Source organism: Brienomyrus brachyistius, chromosome 10 (genome assembly GCF_023856365.1).
Source record: "Brienomyrus brachyistius isolate T26 chromosome 10, BBRACH_0.4, whole genome shotgun sequence".
Classification (NCBI taxonomy): Eukaryota; Metazoa; Chordata; class Actinopteri; order Osteoglossiformes; family Mormyridae; genus Brienomyrus; species Brienomyrus brachyistius.
In genome coordinates this window covers 20696982-20717691 of record NC_064542.1, presented here as the reverse complement: position 1 = coordinate 20717691, position 20710 = coordinate 20696982, and the positions used below count along the sequence as shown (strand labels likewise).

At 46.6% G+C, this 20710-nt stretch overlaps 1 protein-coding gene across 4 annotated transcripts; it reads left to right on the top strand.

The window, feature by feature from the left end:
• The first annotated feature begins 187 nt into the window (after positions 1-187).
• LOC125750225 (mitogen-activated protein kinase 9) lies at positions 188-19859 on the top strand. Of its 4 annotated transcripts, XM_049027687.1 has the most exons (13): positions 192-568; positions 11174-11229; positions 11453-11597; positions 11808-11937; positions 12033-12091; positions 12578-12716; positions 12917-13082; positions 14103-14174; positions 15478-15660; positions 16902-17026; positions 17251-17314; positions 17409-17480; positions 17605-19859. In XM_049027687.1, the coding sequence occupies exons 3-13, from the start codon at positions 11482-11484 to the stop codon at positions 17745-17747; spliced, it is 1269 nt and encodes a 422-aa protein (XP_048883644.1). In that variant the 5' UTR covers positions 192-568; positions 11174-11229; positions 11453-11481; the 3' UTR covers positions 17748-19859. The 4 variants fall into 4 exon arrangements, with proteins under 4 accessions (XP_048883645.1, XP_048883644.1, XP_048883642.1 ...); XM_049027685.1 differs by lacking the exon at positions 11174-11229 and having other exon boundaries at positions 194-568; XM_049027686.1 differs by lacking the exon at positions 11174-11229 and having other exon boundaries at positions 195-460.
• The last annotated feature ends 851 nt before the right edge of the window (positions 19860-20710 follow it).

Genomic DNA, 20710 nt, shown 5'->3' with positions numbered 1-20710 from the left:
CATGCACACATGCACGAAAAGCCTTAACCGTCTCACTGAAAGTAACAAACAAATGCAAAAGTAAAATGAAAGAGGGATTAGGCATTTGTATTCATATGTATTTAAGTAGACTGGGCTAGGCCTCAGTGTCCAGTTTTCTGTTCCCGCAAACGAAGCTTTTCCTCAGTCCCTGCAGAAGCAGAACGAGCTTTCCCTTCGTACGCCCCCTCCGCGTCCCCGCCCGCGATGACGTAATGCGCGTTTAGGGACCAGGCGCCGCCCCCCTTCCAGTCATGCCGCTGACAGAGGCTGGGAATGTGGGATCGGGAACCGGATCGGGAGCGTGATCCGGATCCTCGGTGGGCGGAACTCGGGCCGTCCGAACTGTACCGCCGTGAATGCCGTAGCGGACAGCCTGCTTCCTTTCCGCGTCGTGCCGTGCCGTGCATGGGAGTAATCCGGGGAAAGCGAGAGAGACGCGGTAAGTGCGGCTGAATTTACGTCGCCTGCCTGCGCTGCTCTTTACTTCTACCGCAGTCCCAAAGAGAAGTAGGGGGGAGAAGAAGAAGACGAAGAAGAAGCCCGGCCGGTGAGTTTCATTGGCGACACCCGGTTTGTGGAGTGAGACGTGAGGGGGTCGGCGCCGCCGGGATGGCAGCCGGGGCGGCAGCCGGGGCACGACCACCGTACGCTATGGTCTTTGACGGTGCCGCAGTGGCAGAGTATGGGGCTGGACTTGTCATGTGGAGCCAGCCGCTGGATTGAAATTACTTACGCAGATCGACGGGGAGGGGGGCTTCGGGTGCTTGTGAGGACGGCAGGCGGGGAATACCGTCCATGCTCGCTAAGTTCACGCTACGGCCGAATTGGCGATCGTTGTAAAGTATCCGGTATTTACCGGGGGACCTAGAGTTGGGTCTCTGGCCTAAAAAAGGCAGCGGATTCACAAAGACTGCCCGGCCGTAAGACGCACCTGCGACCATGACAGCCCCCCGCATCAGACCGCAGCCGCCCGCCGCCCCCCAGCTCGATCGCTCTGATCTGACGTACGGGCCGATTCGGACCGACACACTTCCGTCACGCTGCTGATGAATCCGAGACTAGCCGCATGTCATACTTTTGAACGGTTTACTTACAGTGATAAGCTGATCCATACACTTTTGAATTTTGAATCAAGCTCCGCGCTGACTGAAAATAACTTAAAAAAAAGAAACCGGATTTTTACATTTACACATAGTTCTCATCTGATGGCACTTAAGGGGGCCCAGAGTCCACAGAATGCACAGTAATGTGAAATCCAAACTCTTTTATCAATGGAAAGCGTGGCAGTGTCTGCAGCAGCATAAGGCTTGTGCTTGCTTTCTATTCATTGGTTCTATTCTGGGGAAATTCAGGTTAAGTTCCTTGCTCAAGGGTACAACAGACAGCAGCGTGTGGCTCCGACTAGCTCGAACGAAATCCTGCGGTCATCAGAATGATGTCACTGTTGGGCCCTTGAATTTCCTCAGGGACTGTCTGACCCTGCTGTGAATTTTAAGACGGACCACCGTAACCTAGGAAGCGTCTGTACAAAATACCTCATATATCGTGTATATATATATATAAATATATGAATTCATGTGTGTGAATATAAAGGGAAAAATAACTGTCAGATAAAAATGCCTGGAATGACAGATGCTTTGTTTTGGCAGATGCTTCTATAGTGGCATACAATATATTGACTTTGCGATGGGTCGATGTTTTTTACTTTCACTGCATTAGTCTATGAATTATATGAGATATTCAACATTTTTTGTAGGCTAGGCTAGGCTATGGTGTTTATTAGGTTAGGTGTGCTGTATTAAAATGCATTTTCGCCTTACGATATGTTTGTCGGAGCGTAACCCCATCGTACCCCTGGGAGAGGCTGTGTTTGTTTGTGCGTATACATGCATACATATACAGCATTTCTGTTAAAGAACAGATTGAATAGTGTCACCTTGAGTTTATAGATTGCAGATGGTGTGCAGTTCTGGGACTCTCTCCTTCCGGGCCCGTTTCGGTACAGCTCACATTATCTCTGGCCTGAAGGAAGTTAAAGTGAAATAAGTGCAAGTTTGTGACACAGGGGAGCCATTGGATGCTGAAGTAAGATGGCCGAGACCAAGTCTTTTTCAAGCTGCTCGGGGCGCCGTGCAGGGAAAACCAATCTGTGAGCCTCTGTGCACCCTGTTGCTAACTTTCAAGTAAACAGGGACCTTATTTGATTTGCAATCAAAATCGACCTGTTAATTGGATAGAAAGCCTTTCCATATCAATAATGTAGCTGAAGTCACTATTCTGAACTGCGGAGTCATTATACTGCATCGTATAAACCGAAATTTTATTAATGATGTCCACATGCCAAGACTTGAGGATTTTAACTGCCTGCTGAAAAATGCGGCACCCCCTGCTGGTAGGGCAGTGGTATAACCACAGGGTATCAGGCTAATAGATCAATACACAATAAGAGGCAGGTGATGGGGCTTTCTAGAACACAATAAGGAGGTATGGAAACACTTCTGGACGCAGCGGCTCAAGAAAGTGGCAGAGCAGTGATTCTCTCCCCAGGAGCAAATGATGGCGGTGCTGCTGGCATTCTCAGCTGGTGTGGTGCACCCGGGGTTCTGGACGTTTGAGGGGTGTCTTTGTGCTCATGCATGATGCATGCCTTTCATTTCAGGGTGTAGTGTTTTATGATACTTCTCTCACTTGCATTCCTCTCCCTGATCTCCCGTAAAACATGTGAAGAACATGAGAGGTGGTAATACAGCACTTTCCCAGGCCATATACCCATATACCCCCCTCCCATCCAAAAATGGACTAATCCCCACAAAATCACAGTCCATATATGACTTTAGCATTCATTGACTCGAGCCTAACATAAAGCACTGTCTCTTGTTTTTGACCAGTGTTTTGGACTCTTTCCTTTCAGTCTCAGTCCTTTTGCTTGATGGTCACAGCTGAGCAATTCTTACACATAACGTGGTGCCAGGCCTGTCACCACTGAGCCGGTCCGGTAGCATTCAGCCGGATATTGTACTGTACTTCCTTTTGGGTGTGAATCATTTTACTAGCTTCCTGGGGGGGTGATGCTTAGGAATGTGTTTCCATGATATGGCAGGCAGAGGGATATGCTTTCCAGTCCATTCCGGTGTTATGCTGACCATCCAAAATCCTACCCCCGTGGAGACCCCCCCCCCCCCCCCCCCCCCCCCACCACGCAATCTGTGCCCATGAGTGTGTCTTTCTTTCTTTAAAATTGCTGTCTGTACCTGGAAGGAAGTTCAGCATGTGGGAAAATCATGGTTTGTGCTTTTATCGTTTACTATTATTATTTATTATTAATTCTTATTATTTACACCGTCGACGCAGCTGAGATCTTTTTCCTTCGTAGCTCTGCGTATCTGTTTATAAGCTCATAGAAGGAAGTTCATCAGATGTTGCTGCCCAGATCTGAGATCTTCTGTGTCTGTGCTGGTCTGAGCTATTTGTCACCAGACACCTAACATTGGACATACTGATTTCAGGGAGGCAGATTAGGAACAATGAGGGGGGGGGTGTTACTGTATTGCCAGGGAAATTACCCCACCCTCTCCACTCGGCGATTTCTTGGGAAAATACTGGAATGGCGTTGCTTTTTAAACTACCATCAAAATACTGTATCCCGCAATATAATGTTACGGCACTAAAATTTGCCGGCCAGTTTTACTGGCACTAAACAGTGGAATGACAGACTTCCAAGAAGCTGCACATGTCAGTGAGCTGCTGACAATTTGCAAGACACTCTGGAATTTGTTCCCAGTATATAAATCAAAATGCTTAGTGTGTTATGGATTCTATATTTTATTTATATCTCTCTGTTGTTTTTCTGCTTTCCCTTGAATGCCCTAATGTATTGACAGAGTCATTGAGGCCTGGGATTTCAGGTGGGTGAGGTTTTAAAAGTCGGCTCTCCACCTTCTCTCCACGATCTGGTAATGCGCCAGTGCAGCCTGCAGTGGACGGGCTATGATCTGCAGTGGGCGGGCTATGATCTGCAGTGTACGGGCTATGATCTGCAGTGGACGGGCTATGATCTGCAGTGGACGGGCTATGATCTGCAGTGGACGGGCTATGATCTGCAGAGTACGGGCTATGATCTGCAGTGTACGGGCTATGATCTGCAGTGGACGTCACTCCTTGGTGACTCACATAACTCTGGCCTTAAGGGACCTCGATCATCTTATGATGTCACCCCCAAGGGCACCTGTGTTTTCTCTCATTTTATTATGTTTTATATTAGTTACTTGATGTTACTTAATGCCTTAACAGTAGGTTTGCTTCATGATATAAAAGCATCCTGAAGGCAACATTAGTTTGTGTGTGTGTGTGTGTGTGTGTGTGTGTGTGTGTGTGTGTGTGTGTGTGTGTGTGTGTGTGTGTGTGTGTGTGTGCGCGCGCGCGCGCGCGCGTGTGTGGTCCAAATTAAGGGAACACTCAATTATCGAATTATCCGTGCTTGCAATCAAAAAAAAAACAGGTGTCAGTGGTCTCAGTGAGTTAGAAGATGACCCCCCTCCCCCCCAAATCCTGTAGGATGCAGCAGCAGGAGATGAAACTGGGGTTCGTATCTAGATCACTTTTCTTGTCCACCTTAATAACAGGAAAAAGCGTGTGTTCAAATATGTATTATGTGTAATGATTGCAGGTCCTATAAATGCAGTTTGTATGTGACTTTGGGGGAATAGTAATGTCATTAACTAACAGTGGGACTAGTTAGGGTTATTACATTTATATGCTATTAGCTGCCAGTGGGACCAATTGGTATTCATATATTTAGTACGGGTTATTAGCTGCTACTGGTACTAGTTTGGGTTGTTACATTAAGTGCATATAACTAGTCACCAGTGGGATTAATTAGGGATGTTAAATTTGGTGTGTGCTATTGACTGCAATCAGAACTAGTTAGGGATATTAAGTGTAGTACGTGTCATTCATCACCAGTGGGACTAGATAGGAATGTGACATTAGAAGACGTACATTTTGTGCATGTTATTAATGGTGCCAGGGACGGATTATGGGTTGTGTGGGCCCCTGGGCAAAACGTTCGCGAGGGCCCCCCCCCACCACCACCACCAGCACCACCACCACAACCACCACAATTCAAGGGCCCTGAGCAGCCAAACGCCCTCCCTATAGGGTCAGTGGCCCTTGTAGGCAGAGGATCAAAGAATGTAGGCCCTCTGAAATAGACAAACGAAAATACATTGTTGATAAGCGTTGCAAATTGTTTTGGGCTAGGGGCCCCACAGGCCCCCTGCACCCCAAGGGCCCCTGGGCAGCGGCCCCGCTGAATCCGTCCGTCCCTGAATGGTGCCACAGAATGAAAATGCGACATAACTGAATGAGGAGAGTTCGGTGCATGGAACTGACCTACCATGAATCTCAGACACAGTTGTTCAAATATGTGACCCATCACCACGAAATGAGTCTTATGGGTGCATTTCTACCAGTGCGACTTAAGACTCATTTCGTGGTGATGGGTCACACATAAATCCCATATATGTCAAAGAAATGGTACAATGGGTTGATTCATAAATCCTTGGACTACAGCTCTTAACCAAATATGCACATCCTGCAACATGCTTTCTCTCTCGAGGGGCATGCATAAAAATGTGCATCTGGTGAGGGAAAAAATACATTCTGATAGCCAATTGTATAAGGTTATTTATTGCTAGTAGACTAAGAAGGTTAGTCCTGTTCAGGGGTATGTTTCCCAAAAGCTCACATTAGCAACTTACACAGTTAGAACTGTTCAGTTGCATTGGCTCAGTTATGTAAGTTGCTAATGCAGCAGCTATGCTTTTGGGAAACGTATCCCTGGGAATCAGGGAAGTAGTAATCAGCATTACTCAGTCCGGGATACTGACATCGACAAGAGGCTTCTGCACTGGCTGTAGCCTACTTCTGGTTAGCTAGAGAAATATCAGACGATACCAAAGTAACTCATTGCAAACAACACATTTATGAGCTTTTATGAGCTTCTCAGCTTGCCGTTTTGGAGTTCTTGACGATAGCTGGCGTCGTACAGTCATCTGTTGACTGAGGTGTAAAATAATTACAATGTTCTTGTTGCGATGCTAAACACGGTGATGAGAGGCTGAAGTTGGAGTATTTGAGTCAACTGGCAAATTTGAAGTAGACTCTAAAGTAACAATGTCATGTATAGTGTAGTAAATGCATAAACCAGTTTATCATTTCAGTATTATGTACCGTCCATAACTGTATGCGCTATACTGCAGTGGGGGTATTTGCCACAGCATTACAAACAGGTGAGCAATGTGTTGTGCTACAACATCACTAGACGATAGAAATTTTTCAACTGCATTATAATCCTATGGGAACACCGTCATAGATGCGGTCCGTTGTCGACCGAAGTGTTAAGCCTCACATGATTGTAGAGATGATGGTTCTAGATCAGGGCTGGGCAATTATTTTTCTAAAGGGGCCACGTGAGAAATTGGAATGGTTTTAGATGGCTGGAATATAGCAGCATCAACCTACATTGATAAAGCACAATAACCCAAACATGTCAAACAGTCAAACAAGGGTGGAGCACAGAATTATTGCACTATTTAAGGAACGTTTATAAAAAAAAACTATTTAGAAAATGTGCATTTGGTTTACCTCAGTTCTTCTAGTGTTCAGGGAGTGAAATCTAACCTGTTTTGGGCTTCAACAAGTGCACTGAAGTCAGGTTGAATATCTGAGGTGGAAGGACAGCACACTAGTGATCATCACTAAGAGAAGATCTATATCTGGATTTGTTAAACTTCCTCACTGAGAATGTTTGTTCATCGATTTAAGTAAATCCGAAGAGAACCGACATCCTCTGAGCATGCCTCCTCGAGTGTGGGAAGATTTCCTCTATGAGAGAGGAATAAAACTCTACCAGTGATACTGACTTAAAACGCTCTGCCAGTAGATTATCAGACTGCAGATCAATGAGTTCATGCTGGACATCACTGGGTGCATTATCCACACTATAAGTAAAGGGAGAAGAAATCATGTGCATTTCACTCTCAAATTGTGGAGGTGATCAGCTGATAGTGCGACTTCTTTCAGTGTTGGCATGTGAGCGAGAATATTACCCTCTAATTGACTTGAAAGAAACTTCAACTTTCTCAGCCAATCAGAGCAGAGCTCATCAACATATTAATGAGCTTACTAAAAAAGGGAAGTCGGCCTGTTGCATTCTAGAGCCAAATTATAGGGCTGTTATTAAGCCTATAAAAGCGCTTCTAGGCATTTTTAGCCAAACCAAGTTCATAACCCTTGTATGAAGACACCAGAAATTTCTAAATACTGAGAAAAAATACATTCTATGGCACCCTTAATTACCAGCGGGACTCGTTTGGTGATGACATGTACTAGCCGTAATATTCTTGTGTAACTAATTAGGGATATTACATTAAATGTGTGTAATTAATCACCAGTGGGACTAGTTAGGGATGGTATATTAAGTACATGGTATTAACGGCCAGTGGGAATATTTAGGAATGTTACATTTAGTACATGTTATTAACTGCCAGTGGGACTAGTTAGGAATGTTACATATAGTACATGGTATTAACTACCAGTGGGACTAGTTAGGAATGTTACATATAGTACATGGTATTTACTGCCTGTGGGACTAGTTAGGAATGTTACATATATACTGAACAAAAATATAAACGCAACACTCTTGTTTCTGCTCCCATTTTTCATGAGATGGACTTAAAGACCTACAATTCATTCCAGATACACAATATTACCATTTCTCTCAAACATTTCTCACAAATCAGTCTAAATGTGTGATAGTGAGCACTTCTGCTTTGCTGAGATAATCCATCCCACCTCACAGGTGTGCCACATCAAGATGCTGATCTGACATCATGGGTAGTGCACAGGTGTACCTTATACTGCCCACAATAAAAGGCCACCCTGGAATGTGCAGTTTTTTGCTTTATTGGGGGTCTGGGGACTCAGAACCGGTCAGTATCTGGTGTGACCACCATTTGCCTCATGCAATGCAACACATCTTCTTCGCATAGAGTTTATCAGATTGTCAATTGTGGCCTGTGGAATGTTGGTCCACTCCTCTTCAATGGCTGTGCGAAGTTGTTGGATATTAGTGGGAACTGGTACACGCTGTCGTATACGCCGGTCAAGCACATCCCAAACATGCTCAACGGGTGACATGTCCGGTGAGTATGCTGGCCATGCAAGAACTGGGACATTTTCAGCTTCCAAGAACTGTGTACAGATCCTTGCAACATGGGGCCGTGCATTATCTGTCTGAGTGGCTGGTCTCAGACGATCTTGGAGGTGAACCTGCTGGATGTGGAGGTCCTGGGCTGGTGTGGTTACACGTGGTCTGCGGTTGTGAGGCCGGTTGGATGTACTGCCATATTCTCTGAAACGCCTTTGGAGACGGCTTATGGTTGAGAAATGAACATTCAATGCACGAGCAACAGATCTGGTTGACATTCCTGCTGTCAGCATGCCAATTGCACGCTCCCTCAATGCTTGTGGCATCTGTGGCATTTTGCTGTGAGACAAAACTGCACATTCCAGGGTGGCCTTTTATTGTGGGCAGTATAAGGTACACCTGTGCACTACCCATGATGTCAGATCAGCATCTTGATGTGGCACACCTGTGAGGTGGGATGGATTATCTCAGCAAAGCAGAAGTGCTCACTATCACACATTTAGACTGATTTGTGAGAAATGTTTGAGAGAAATGGTAATATTGTGTATCTGGAATGAATTGTAGATCTTTAAGTCCATCTCATGAAAAATGGGAGCAAAAACAAAAGTGTTGCGTTTATATTTTTGTTCAGTGTAGTACATGGTATTAACTGCCTGTGGGACTAGTTAGGAATGTTACATATAGTACATGGTATTAACTGCCAGTGGGACTAGTTAGGAATGTTACATTTAGTACATGGTATTAACTGCCAGTGGGACTAGTTAGGAATGTTACATATAGTACATGGTATTAACTGCCAGTGGGACTAGTTAGGAATGTTACATATAGTACATGGTATTAACTGCCAGTGGGACTAGTTAGGAATGTTACATATAGTACATGGTATTAACTGCCAGTGGGACTAGTTAGGAATGTTACATATAGTACATGGTATTAACTGTCAGTGGGACTAGTTAGGAATGTTACATTTAGTACATGGTATTAACTGCCAGTGGGACTAGTTAGGAATGTTACATATAGTACATGGTATTAACTGCCAGTGGGACTAGTTAGGAATGTTACATATAGTACATGGTATTAACTGCCAGTGGGAATAGTGTGATGCCTCCAAGTTTCAGTCACCCCCCCCCCCCCCCCCCCCGCCACAAGCAGAAAAAATAAGAATGTATTTCCAGAGAGAGATGATGGAGGTCGAAGGCAGAGAAAGAAATGGAGCGATCGATCGGAACAAGGAGGGAAGTGCTACATGACAATACCTGAGGAGAAAAGGTGGAGACGGATCGCTGGCAAAGAAGGATGAGTGGTGACTGCGTGATGAGAGGCGAGTCAGGGGAGGCTGAGTCGGTGCAGACAGAGTGCTGGCAAAGGAGGGTGAGCTGTCCACAATGTGAGAGCCCGCCAGTTGACGCCATATTCCCGTTATTCAGCTCCATCACCCCCACCCCGCCCATCCATCTGCGCTCCTGCCCATATTGTATTTAAACCTAAGGTTGCACATTACATCACCGTTGTTCAGGGTTTGTTGGGGTGCTTCAGCAGTACGTCGTGTCCCAGCCAGACACTGCTGCCACCTAGTGGAAAGTCCACTGCTATTACAACTACAGTCTCCTTCACTACAACCTGCACTTTGATGAGCCCCTTAATATTAATTCAGCGTCTACTTTTCTATAAGATATTATCTGTTTTCTGAAAGACGTTTTATTTCGTTTCTCAATGTAGCGCGTTCTTCAATCTGGCTCTGTGGATCATGCGTCTGTATGATTAATCCTGTCGATGTCTTTACAGCGTGGCTTCAAGTCACAGGTTACTTAGTCCTTGATTCCAGCTTAAATCCTTGCGGAGCGGAGCATGAAGCCCAGACGGAATGAGCTTTATGGCACCCAGAGGCTCGTACTAGGAGGGTTTGGGTTACGGGCGTAATGATCCACCGCTGCTGGTCGTCCTGAGCTGGGCTGTCGCCATGGAGACATAACAGTCTACATAACTTTGTGGGTCGTGGTTACAGCACTGTCAGGGCTGCTATTGGCTGATATATAACAATTATGTATCAATGTTTTCACTGCCGCTTACATGTCTTGTAAGGTGTATGCTGCGTGTGTTGTAGCCTCTAATTAATCGTCAGAGTTCAAAAGTTGTTTCCTGGTTTTAGATTATAAAAACCTGTGTGTTCTCTACAGCATACAGCCTGATAACACACCCTCTTTCTGCCTGTACTGTGTCAATGTCTCCCCGTGAGCCTCACACCTACTCAGTGGTGGTCAGGGCCCCCTAGTGGCCAGTGGTGAATTTGGCAGAGGGGTTTGTAGCGACTCCCTAATGCTGGTCACTGGATGCCATTGCATCTGATGCCAATACTGGTGATGGGGTTGATTCCCCTCCCCTTTGGCTGACTGCTCCAGACACCCCCCCCCCCCCCTTGCACTTTCTTGGGTTGTGTTTTTCTTAGGTCGTTTTCGGTTAGATATTTCGCTTCTTGCAGTGAGTGTGTTTGGGTTCTGCCTCACACTGTTAGTGTGATTTTTTTTTTTCCTACGTGCACATGTGGCTCACCTGAGTGACATGACTAAAGGGCCCAGCCTGTTCACTTTCCCTGGGGCGTTCGGCGGTGGACAGATATAGAGGGAGGGGGAGAGAGCAAGCCTGCAGACAGTGTGTCTGTTAAAACAGACTGGGGGAGTAATTGCTGTTCTGAAAACCCTCTGAGAATTTGCCGTCTTTGGCCGGTGTTGCCGCAGCAGCCGAAGGTCCGCAGGACGATTTATGGCCCGTGGTTCTGATCCAAATCTCTGCGCTGCTGTGGGACACACTGTATGTGTGTGCGTGTGTGTGTGTGTGTGTACACACACACACACATGTCTGTCTATGAGAAATGTATCATTCTACCTTAACAGCATCCCAACAGAACTGGTTCATGTTATACTTTCTGCTTCTTTGCTTCGGTAGAAGCTGGCCCTGTGGATGGATGGATGGATGGATGTTATACTGAATTATGTGTTTTGGTCAGTATAACCAAATTGTCTTGGTCCAGGGTGTTATTTAAATATTACCTGTCATGAGTAACCAGTAATAAACCGGTTTTTATATTGAAATAGTAGGAATGGTTTAATTAGTGTTGTGTGTAATAATTATATGCGATTAATGGTGTGCATCAGCAAAATCCCAGGGGGTGGGTGGGGGGGAGACTTATCCTGGCTGCCCCAGCCTGACTGCGACTCCCCGCAGGTCTGATCTGATTGCCAGGAGGTGGCACCATGAGTGAGGCAGATGGCCAGTTCTACAGCGTGCAGGTGGGCGACTCCACCTTCACCGTGCTGAGGCGTTACCAGCAGCTGCGGCCCATCGGTTCCGGTGCCCAGGGCATCGTTTGGTGAGGAGCCGGGAATGCCTACTGCTTATGCCAGCCAGTACATGTTCTTCCTAGCCTGTCGTCTTCCGGTCCATGGTTGTGAACATAATCTGTATTGTCTAATACTTTGAATTAAACCATCTGGTAACGGTTGCTGATTGATTTATTGAAAGCAATCAGCATCTATTCATTCGTAAAAACTTTGAACATCTCTCGCCTTCCCTCTAAAAGCTCGGCGCTTGACACGGTCCTGGGCATCCCTGTGGCAGTGAAGAAATTGAGCCGGCCCTTCCAGAATGAGACCCACGCCAAGCGGGCCTACAGGGAACTGGTGCTTCTCAAGTGCGTTAACCACAAAAACGTACGTCACCCCCCCACCGACGTCTTCCTGTGGGCTCGCCTGTCTCCCGTGCCCGTTTCCATGACGCCTGCTTTATGCCTCATCTCTCCCCTCAGATCATCAGGCTCATCAATGTCTTCACACCCCAGAAGTCGCTGGAGAAGTTCCAAGATCTGTAAGACCTCATGCTCTTTGGTGCCTCCTCTGCCAGAATGTGATGCAGGTCCTGTCATCGGTTCCTGGACTTACTAGGCCTCTTTCCAGCCGATCGAAGTTCCATTACAGAAATTGGTTTATCAAGCCTTGAAGCATAAATCATTTAAAAAACTGTTGATTGCCGGTGGCCTGAAATGCCAGGTCCTGATATGTCACATCCATGTAATGTTCCATTGGCACAATATAAGATTTGATTAATAAAATATGTATTAAGTAACAGATTTCTCCCTTTGTACACCAGTCTCCTGCTTTTTAGGATTTTTCGCTTTGGTTAGCAGGGTTGATTTACCGGTTTTGTCCCTCTGTTAGGTCATGTCGTTGAGGGAGATCTTAAAGGAAGAGAGGCTGGGTTGAGGGCCCTAGTCTGTGTCAGACTCTTTGTAATGCCCTGAGTTTGGGCTTATGGGGGTCGTGCTGGTTGGACAGTCGTTTGCTGCTCCTCCAGGTACCTGGTGATGGAGCTGATGGACGCCAGCCTGTGCCAGGTGATCCATATGGACCTGGACCATGAGAGGATGTCCTACCTCCTGTACCAGATCCTGTGCGGCATCCGACACCTTCACTCTGCTGGCATCATCCACAGGGTGGGTACGAGGGGCTCCTGGGGGATCAGTGAGAGCCAAATCGGCCATGACACCAGGTATAAATCCTCTGTAATGTGTGTGGATGTGCCCAGTTATTTTTGGCTGGTCGGGTTTCAAAGCCGGTGAGAAGATACACAGCGTGAAGAAAAGCAGAATAATCGATCGTGTTAACTTACAGATTAATCGTGGCATATCCACAGGACCTGAAACCCAGCAACATTGTGGTGAAGTCTGACTGCAGCCTGAAGATCCTGGACTTCGGCCTGGCCAGGACGGCCTGTACCAGCTTCATGATGACTCCTTACGTAGTGACGCGATACTACCGGGCCCCCGAGGTTATTCTGGGAATGAAGTACAAAGAGAACGGTACAGAAAGAGCCTGACTTCAGAGACCCGCCTCCTCCTACATTTATTTTTATTTATCAGATGCTTTTGTCCAAGAGTGACATCAGTGTTGGGGAAGTTACTCACAAAAGTAATTCATTACAGTCAGAAGTGGAAAGTTCAGGTCTAGAAAGTAAAAATCCAGACCAAGGTTTTGTTTGAACCAACCAGTTAAATATAAAGAGTCACAGAGTACTCAACTGGGTGGTTGAAACAAAATCTTTGTCTGGATTTGTACTTTCTGGAAGAACTTTCCACTAGAGGATCAGAGAATAGGACCAGTGAGCATCTCTGGAACAACTGGGTATAAGGGTCCTGCTCCAGGAGCCAATGGTGATATGAGTCCTTTGTCCTCCTCTGTATTCTCAGTGAGGAACTTTTCTGTTCTGTGGGATCCGATCGATAAAATACATTAGTTGAGTCTGAGTGGCCAGTAGGGTGGCTGTCCTTGCCCGTTATATGTACTGGTCCCAGTCAGATAACAGATCGCTGGTCAGTCGGCCATATTGCAACTGACATCCCGTGGAGTTGCATTGCTGTGACGTGACTGGGCCGCGTTCCCACGTCGGAGGAACACAACAGGAGCCGAGGATAACCCAGGCCCTCATCGGCTTGGCGCTGCTTCAGCCCGCCGTGTAATTATTTGCATTGACTTGTAGGAACGTGTCTGATTAATGAGCCGTCGGTCATCACCTGTGGCTGCTGCCTCTTCGCAGTGATCTTCATGAATAATTTTTATAATTTGATCAACCTTACGGCTAGAACCGGAAACGCGGAAATTTGGGATTAACGGTGTCCCAGTCAATGGGAGTTTGTTCTCCAAAAACAGAAAGTGCACATCATGCCTCGGGCGCTTCTTCTGATGCCGCGACTGCCCTCTTAATTCTCTTCACGCAGTACTGATACACTTTGCCTGGGGCAAGGGGGGGCTGTATTCTTTTGTAGACGACCTTGTCCGCCTGTCTGTGAGCTGTGCTGACCTCAGCTGTCTGTCCTTCTCAGTGGACATCTGGTCAGTGGGATGCATCATGGGAGAGATGGTCAAAGGCAGCGTCATCTTCCAGGGCACAGATCGTATCCTTTCTCCCTCTTGTCAGTTTTTTTTGGTCTTTCGATCCCCATTTTTTTGTTGTTTTTTTAATCACCCTAAACTGTCGTTCCTTCTCCACCGACAGTTTGCAGAGGCGTTTGGACACGCCCTGAGAAATCACAGATTTTTTTTTTTCCCCGCCAGTGTGACTGTGACACCACAGGGAACTAATCACTTTATTGGAGAGTGATTTGCAAGCATTAAGTTGTTGAGTTTTGCCCTGGTGCACATCTTTCACTGGGGAACCTTTGGGAGAAGAAGACTTTTTCTCTTATTCCTTCATTTTTTTTTGACAAGCTTTTATTACCTTTTTCTATACAGGGCCCACCTGATCTGTCTCCCAGCCTGGAAACGATTTACATTTATATTGGCACTCCCTCCCATTTCCAGGTCTGAAGACCCGTGGCCCATCTCATCTCCTTGCGCAAGTTTTTTAGAAATGACTTTTTTTCGGTTCATGCTCTTACTATCTCTGTACTGTGTCTCATTGTGCTGCAGACCACCTTTTAATCTCCCGTGTCACATGCACCAGTGGGTTTCAGTCGTAGTGCTGGCAGCAGACTGGGAACGTCGGCTCCTGTTCTCGCTTGATGCTCTGTTAACTGGCCTTGACTGAGGAAAAACAAATTGTCGTTAATCATAACGCTTTCGCTTCTTATGTCTGTTTTCTCAAAGCGGATCGGGGCGTGCTGATGTGTATTTGAGAAAATGTTTATGTTAAATGTAGGAATGACCTGCCAGCCTGGTGAATAGAACCGCATGGTTGGAAAGGGATCCGATAAAGGAAACTGCTTTCTGTCGGGCACCAGAGAGGGCAAATGGGAGAAAACAGCCTTTTTTTTATGAAACAAAAACAACAATCTATTTTGGAAGAAAAAGCTAGGTATTTCCCACAAACATTTCGCACGGATGTTTGGGTTCATTATGGAGGGAAGACTGGTCTGGGGTTGCCATCAAAACAAGATGAGAAAAGAGAAATAGAAAATTGTGAGGAATTTGGGGGGTCACTGTAAACAGTGCCCGTCGCCTGACTGGTCACATGATCCTGCCCTCCTGTCTCCGCCCACCCTCTGCCTCTACCTCTCACACCCTTCATTTGACAGCCATCGCAATTAATCGTTTAAAACTGAATTGATTTCAAATGTATTATTGGCATCTCAGAAATATAAAACCTACTCATTTCTAAAGGACTCTGCGGGCGTGCAGATGCCCAGGCACAAGTAGCCCGCTAAACTGACCAGGCTTCGACCACGAGCCGTTTTCCTAAACCACCCGGCCATCCTGCAGACATTGACCAGTGGAACAAAGTTATCGAGGTCTTGGGCACACCCTCGGTGGATTTCATGAGCCGCCTGATGGAGACGGTGAGGAACTACGTGATGAACAAGCCGCAGTACCCGGGCCTGAGCTTCACCGAGTTGTTCCCCGACTGGGCCTTCCCATCTGACTCGGAGCAGGACCTGCTGAAAAGTACGAGCCCTGTCTTCGTTGGAGTCCCTCTCCCATCCGCGTCCCTCTCCCATCTGCCTTCCTGTCCCATCCATATCCCTCTCCCCTCTATGTCCCTCTCTTGTTGACCTTCCTCTCATTTCTGCGTCCCTCTACCATCTTGTCCCTCTCTCATCCACATCCCTCTCCCATCTCGGTCCCTCTTTTATCCTGTGTCTCTGTAGTCTTTGTCCCTCTCTCATCCACATCCCTCTGCCATCTGAGTCCATCTTCTATCCTGTCTATCTCTAGTCTTTGTCCCTCTCTCATCCCCATCCTTCTCCCATCTGAGTCCATCTTCTATCCTGTGTCTCTGTAGTCTGTGTCCCTCTCTCATCCACATCCCTCTCCTATCTGAGTCCCTCTTCTATCCTGTGTCTCTGTAGTCTATGTCCCTCTCTCATCCACATCCCTCTCCCATCTGAGTCCCTCTTCTATCCTGTCTCTCTCTAGTCTTTGTCCCTCTCTCATCCACATCCCTCTCCCATCTCAGTCCCTCTTTTATCCTGTATCTCTGTAGTCTATGTCCCTCTCTCATCCACATCCCTCTCCCATCTGAGTCCCTCTTCTATCCTGTCTCTCTCTAGTCTGTGTCCCTCTCTCATCCACATCCCTCTCCCATCTGAGTCCATCTTCTATCCTGTCTCTCTCTAGTCTTTGTCCCTCTCTCATCCACATCCCTCTCCCATCTCAGTCCCTCTTTTATCCTGTATCTCTGTAGTATATGTCCCTCTCTCATCCACATCCCTCTCCCATCTTAGTCCATCTTCTATCCTGTCTCTCTCTAGTCTTTGTCCCTCTCTCATCCACATCCCTCTCCCATCTTAGTCCATCTTCTATCCTGTCTCTCTCTAGTCTTTGTCCCTCTCTCATCCACATCCCTCTCCCATCTCAGTCCCTCTTTTATCCTGTCTCTCTGTAGTATATGTCCCTCTCTCATCCACATCCCTCTCCCATCTGAGTCCCTCTTCTATCCTGTCTCTCTCTAGTCTTTCTCCCTCTCTCATCCATATCCCTCTCCCATTTGCATCCCCTCCCATTCTCTCCCGGTTTCTTCCGCATCTCTCTCTCTCTTCTGCATCTCTCATGACAATTATCATATATTTAAATATAGAAACCACATCTGTAATTTCATAGTTACTTATATGGGTACTGGCTTCATTGGTAAATATGGTGATTCAGTGTGACGACCTGGTGCGAGTGCTTCCTGTCACCCCCCACAGCTAGCCAAGCTCGTGATCTCCTGTCCAAGATGCTAGTGATCGACCCCGAGAGCCGAATCTCTGTGCAGGAGGCGCTGAACCACCCCTACATCCACGTGTGGTACGACCCCAGCGAAGCTGATGCGGTGAGTGGGTCGCCTTATTTTCCCAATGCAGAGGGAGGCCCACGGAAGCCCTTCAAGGAAATTACAAGCTATTAAAAAAACCACATTAATATAACATAGATAACCAAAGAATGGGTATGTCTTTTGAAGTGTTTTATTTAATTAGTTCTGTGTATAACCCAGCAAAACCTGTTATTATTAGTGGAGTGTTACTCATTCCATGCATGTTCTTGTGCCACATGCAGCCACCCCCGCAGATTTCAGACAAACAGCTCGAGGAGCGTGAGCACAGCATCGATCAGTGGAAAGGTAAAACTCTGCTTTCCGAACACAGTGGACTTAATGTATTTAATATATGTGCAGAAATGATAATTCCTTTGTCCTCGAAATCCATTTTTATCAGAACTGATATATGACGAGGTGATGGACTGGGAAGAACGGAACAAGAACGGGGTGATGAAGGAAGAATCTTCTGGTTAGTGATGTTGCTGCGCTCGTGCCCTGAAGCACAGCAGGGAAACGGCTCCACTGCGCTTTCAGTTTGGCTGCTCACTGCCTGCTCACTGCCTGCTCACTGCCTGCTCTGTCTCCCTCTGCAGGTGTGACAGCGAACTGCAGTGCCACCGTCTCCCAGTCGTCTTCCATCAATGACTTTTCCTCCATGTCCACTGAGCAGACGCTGGCCTCAGACACGGACAGCAGCAGTGGCGACCTGGCGGGGGCCCTGGAGGACTGCCAGTGAGCCCCTCCCACATTCAGACTCGTCTTTTCCGTCATTCGTCTCATCCAGCACTTCTATGTCCCTCATTCCATCTATCCCTCGACAAATCCTGTTGCCACCCACAATCGCTCCTTCATCTCCGTAACCTGCGACAACGGCAGACCCGAAAGCCAATGAAACGCAGACGTTTGCACATTTGGAGGTTTCTGTTTTTATGTAAGAAAGTGGCAAATCAGGCATGGTCTTGTGCTTGTGCTGGGCTGGACTTTGCTTGAATGACTCAACATGGAAAATAATAATAAAAAAAAAAACACTTTGAGAATATTTGAAACAGATGTTAACATCACATTTTAAGACTGAATGTTAAATTCTCCCCAAGGTAACCTTTTTAGCGGTTTCATGTATACTGATGTTTTGTTTTTTTTTAATTTACAAGTTCTGCTTTTTGAAAGATCAGAGCAGCTGTCACGTGTTTTGTAGAAGTACCAGGCAGGAGCTGGGAGCCTCACACCAGCCCTGTCCCCTACATCCTGTGTTTCCTGGTTTGTATGAATGCATAAGGAGAATGTTTATTGATTCACTGCCTTAGCTTTTCGTCACCTAATAAGGTTTCCTCATGGCTGTCAACTGAACCAATGCAAGCTGACAGGAAGGAAATTAAGAGGTATAATCACACCTTGAACATCTGTGTAATACAGTTTCTTTGTGTCTTTTTTTTTTACCATAAATTTTAATACCTTTTGGATTTAGCTGACAAAATTATGCAGTACTGTGTGCTTTGTCCTGCCATTCTGCAAATGTAATTCATATTTAGTAGATGGATCATCCATATTGCAAGTTTAACTTGTTTTGCTCTTTTGCAAACAATTTTCTAAATCAATGCACCATGGAGGATAAAGGGAACTCACAAACTCGATGGAATGTAAAATAAAAGTTAGACATGATAGAAAAATTAGAATGAGGAGCATCATCCATCATGCTTCGAGTTTGAGTCTCCGCCAGGGTTACGTGTGTGTGGAGTTTGCATGTTCTCCCCATGTCGTCGTGGGGTTTCCTCCGGGTACTCCGGTTTCCCCCCACAGTCCAAAAACATGCTGAGGCTAATTGGAGTTCCTAAATTGTCCATAGGTGTGCATGTGTGAGTGAATGGTGTGTGTGAGTGTGCCCTGCGATGGGCTGGCCCCCCGTCCTGGGTTGTTCTCTGCCTAATGCCCATTGCTTCTGGGATAGGCTCCGGACCCCCCGCGACCCAGGAGGATAAGCAGGTTGGAAAATGGATGGATGGATGGATGGATGGAAGTCAAACATTTTAACTTCAATACAGGTGGCTTCAAAATATGTAATTTGTTAACTCGTATATAATTTGTTGGTTTCTTTTTTATGGATTTTTGTTTATTTAAAATCACTCATATCAGACACCCTTCCCCCCATTTTGGCCAGTCCAGCTCGTACAGTGAGCAGTATTATTGTCATTTAAAATGCAGTTGATTGATTGGATTTTTTTCACACTGATTGTTCCAGTTGCGTAATCTTATCGTAAGAAATGAGTGTAGGCTGAAGGGAGGTAACAAGAAGCATTCATAGTGTCAAGGATTGTTGTAGTGTGACATATGAAATGTTCTGTTGCGTCTGGTTGTGTTTTGTGGGGGGGGGGGGGTATCCTGACTGGTACCATAAAGCAGTTTTACACAATGTTTGCAATTCAGTTTATTATCCCTGGGTGTGAGGAAAGAGTTTTGAATGCAAACGTTTTATGAAGAGCCACCAAATCGCACCACAGGAAATGGGAATATGCCGGAATCTCGACTCTGGATCCGACGGAGATGCACACGGGCTGTGGAGCTCTTTGGCTTTGCTCAAACTGGACTCTTAGCGGCTCTTATGGGGCTGGAGGGAATGGCGACTAGGTGCAGCCCAGTCTCACCTCAGGTACATCTGGATGTTCACCGAGTTCTCACACGCCTGAGTGTTATAGGGTCTCTAGCCCTGAAATATGCATCCCTTTGCAGTTCCTCCTTCTTGTTTTTTCGTTCTGTGATTTTCTGTTCTTTTGTTCATTATTCTGTACTGTGGACCCACTCTGGACCCCATATTATCTTCACTTGTCTCTTAAAAATACAATGATCATTCCAAGCTTGTATTTCTTGTTTTTATTTTACACGCAGGCATCAGGTTATTTAGCAGGTGTCACTTCAGTGGCCTTCATGCGCATGATTTGAGAAGAAGCACCTCCAACCGGGGCCATCCATCCATCCATCCATCACACCAGGCCTTCTGCCCACTGGCCCCTGAGACCTGCAGACCGCTTGCTGCAGGAAACAGGGAAGCACTGGGAAGTGAGCTGCTGACCTGGATGGGCGGCTCCCTGGTGAGCTGCACGGGGAAGTGGACTCAGGTGCAGAGGCCTGGAGAACCCAGATCAGGAACCAGGATACCTTAAATTTGGCGGAAACACAGAAAGCAGGACACCAGCGGCACAGAAGATGTGGGGTGCCGACTCCCAGGACCATCGGTCCAGATTTGCAGTGCCATGCTCTTGCCATGAAGCCTAAGACATGACGCCAAGACCCAAAACCACCAAGCCAGTGAACATGCTGGCAACTGGCAGAGACACAGCAGGAACACAAACCGAGTGCATGAAGCCCCACAAGTGAGCCTCTGATTCAGTCAGACAGAGAGCCCTGCGCTGTCAGAGTAGGGTGACCGTACATCCTCCTTTTCCCAGACGTGTCCCCCTTTTTGGGACCTAGAAATGCCTGAAATGTCTGGGATTTTGCTTTGTTTCTTGATGACGTTGGCTCTCGGCGGTTAGAGCACTGTCCATGTGCGTGTTCATGTTGCTTTGACTCCTCTCTTTGCAGAATTTGGTCTCCCTGTGTAGGAGTAATGATGAGCTATGGCCAGTGCTCCCTGTGTAGGAGTAATGATGAGCTATGGCCAGTGCTCCCTGTATAGGAGTAATGATGAGCTATGGCCAGTGCTCC

Excerpts from the sequence above, each read along its gene's own strand:
- LOC125750225 (XM_049027687.1), top strand. The coding sequence starts at position 11,482 with ATGAGTGAGGCAGATGGCCAGTTCTACAGCGTGCAGGTGGGCGACTCC. Across the intron at positions 12,717-12,916 it reads CTGCTGGCATCATCCACAGG|GACCTGAAACCCAGCAACAT; the intron begins GTGGGTACGAGG and ends GCATATCCACAG. Across the intron at positions 17,027-17,250 it reads ACCCCAGCGAAGCTGATGCG|CCACCCCCGCAGATTTCAGA; the intron begins GTGAGTGGGTCG and ends TGCCACATGCAG.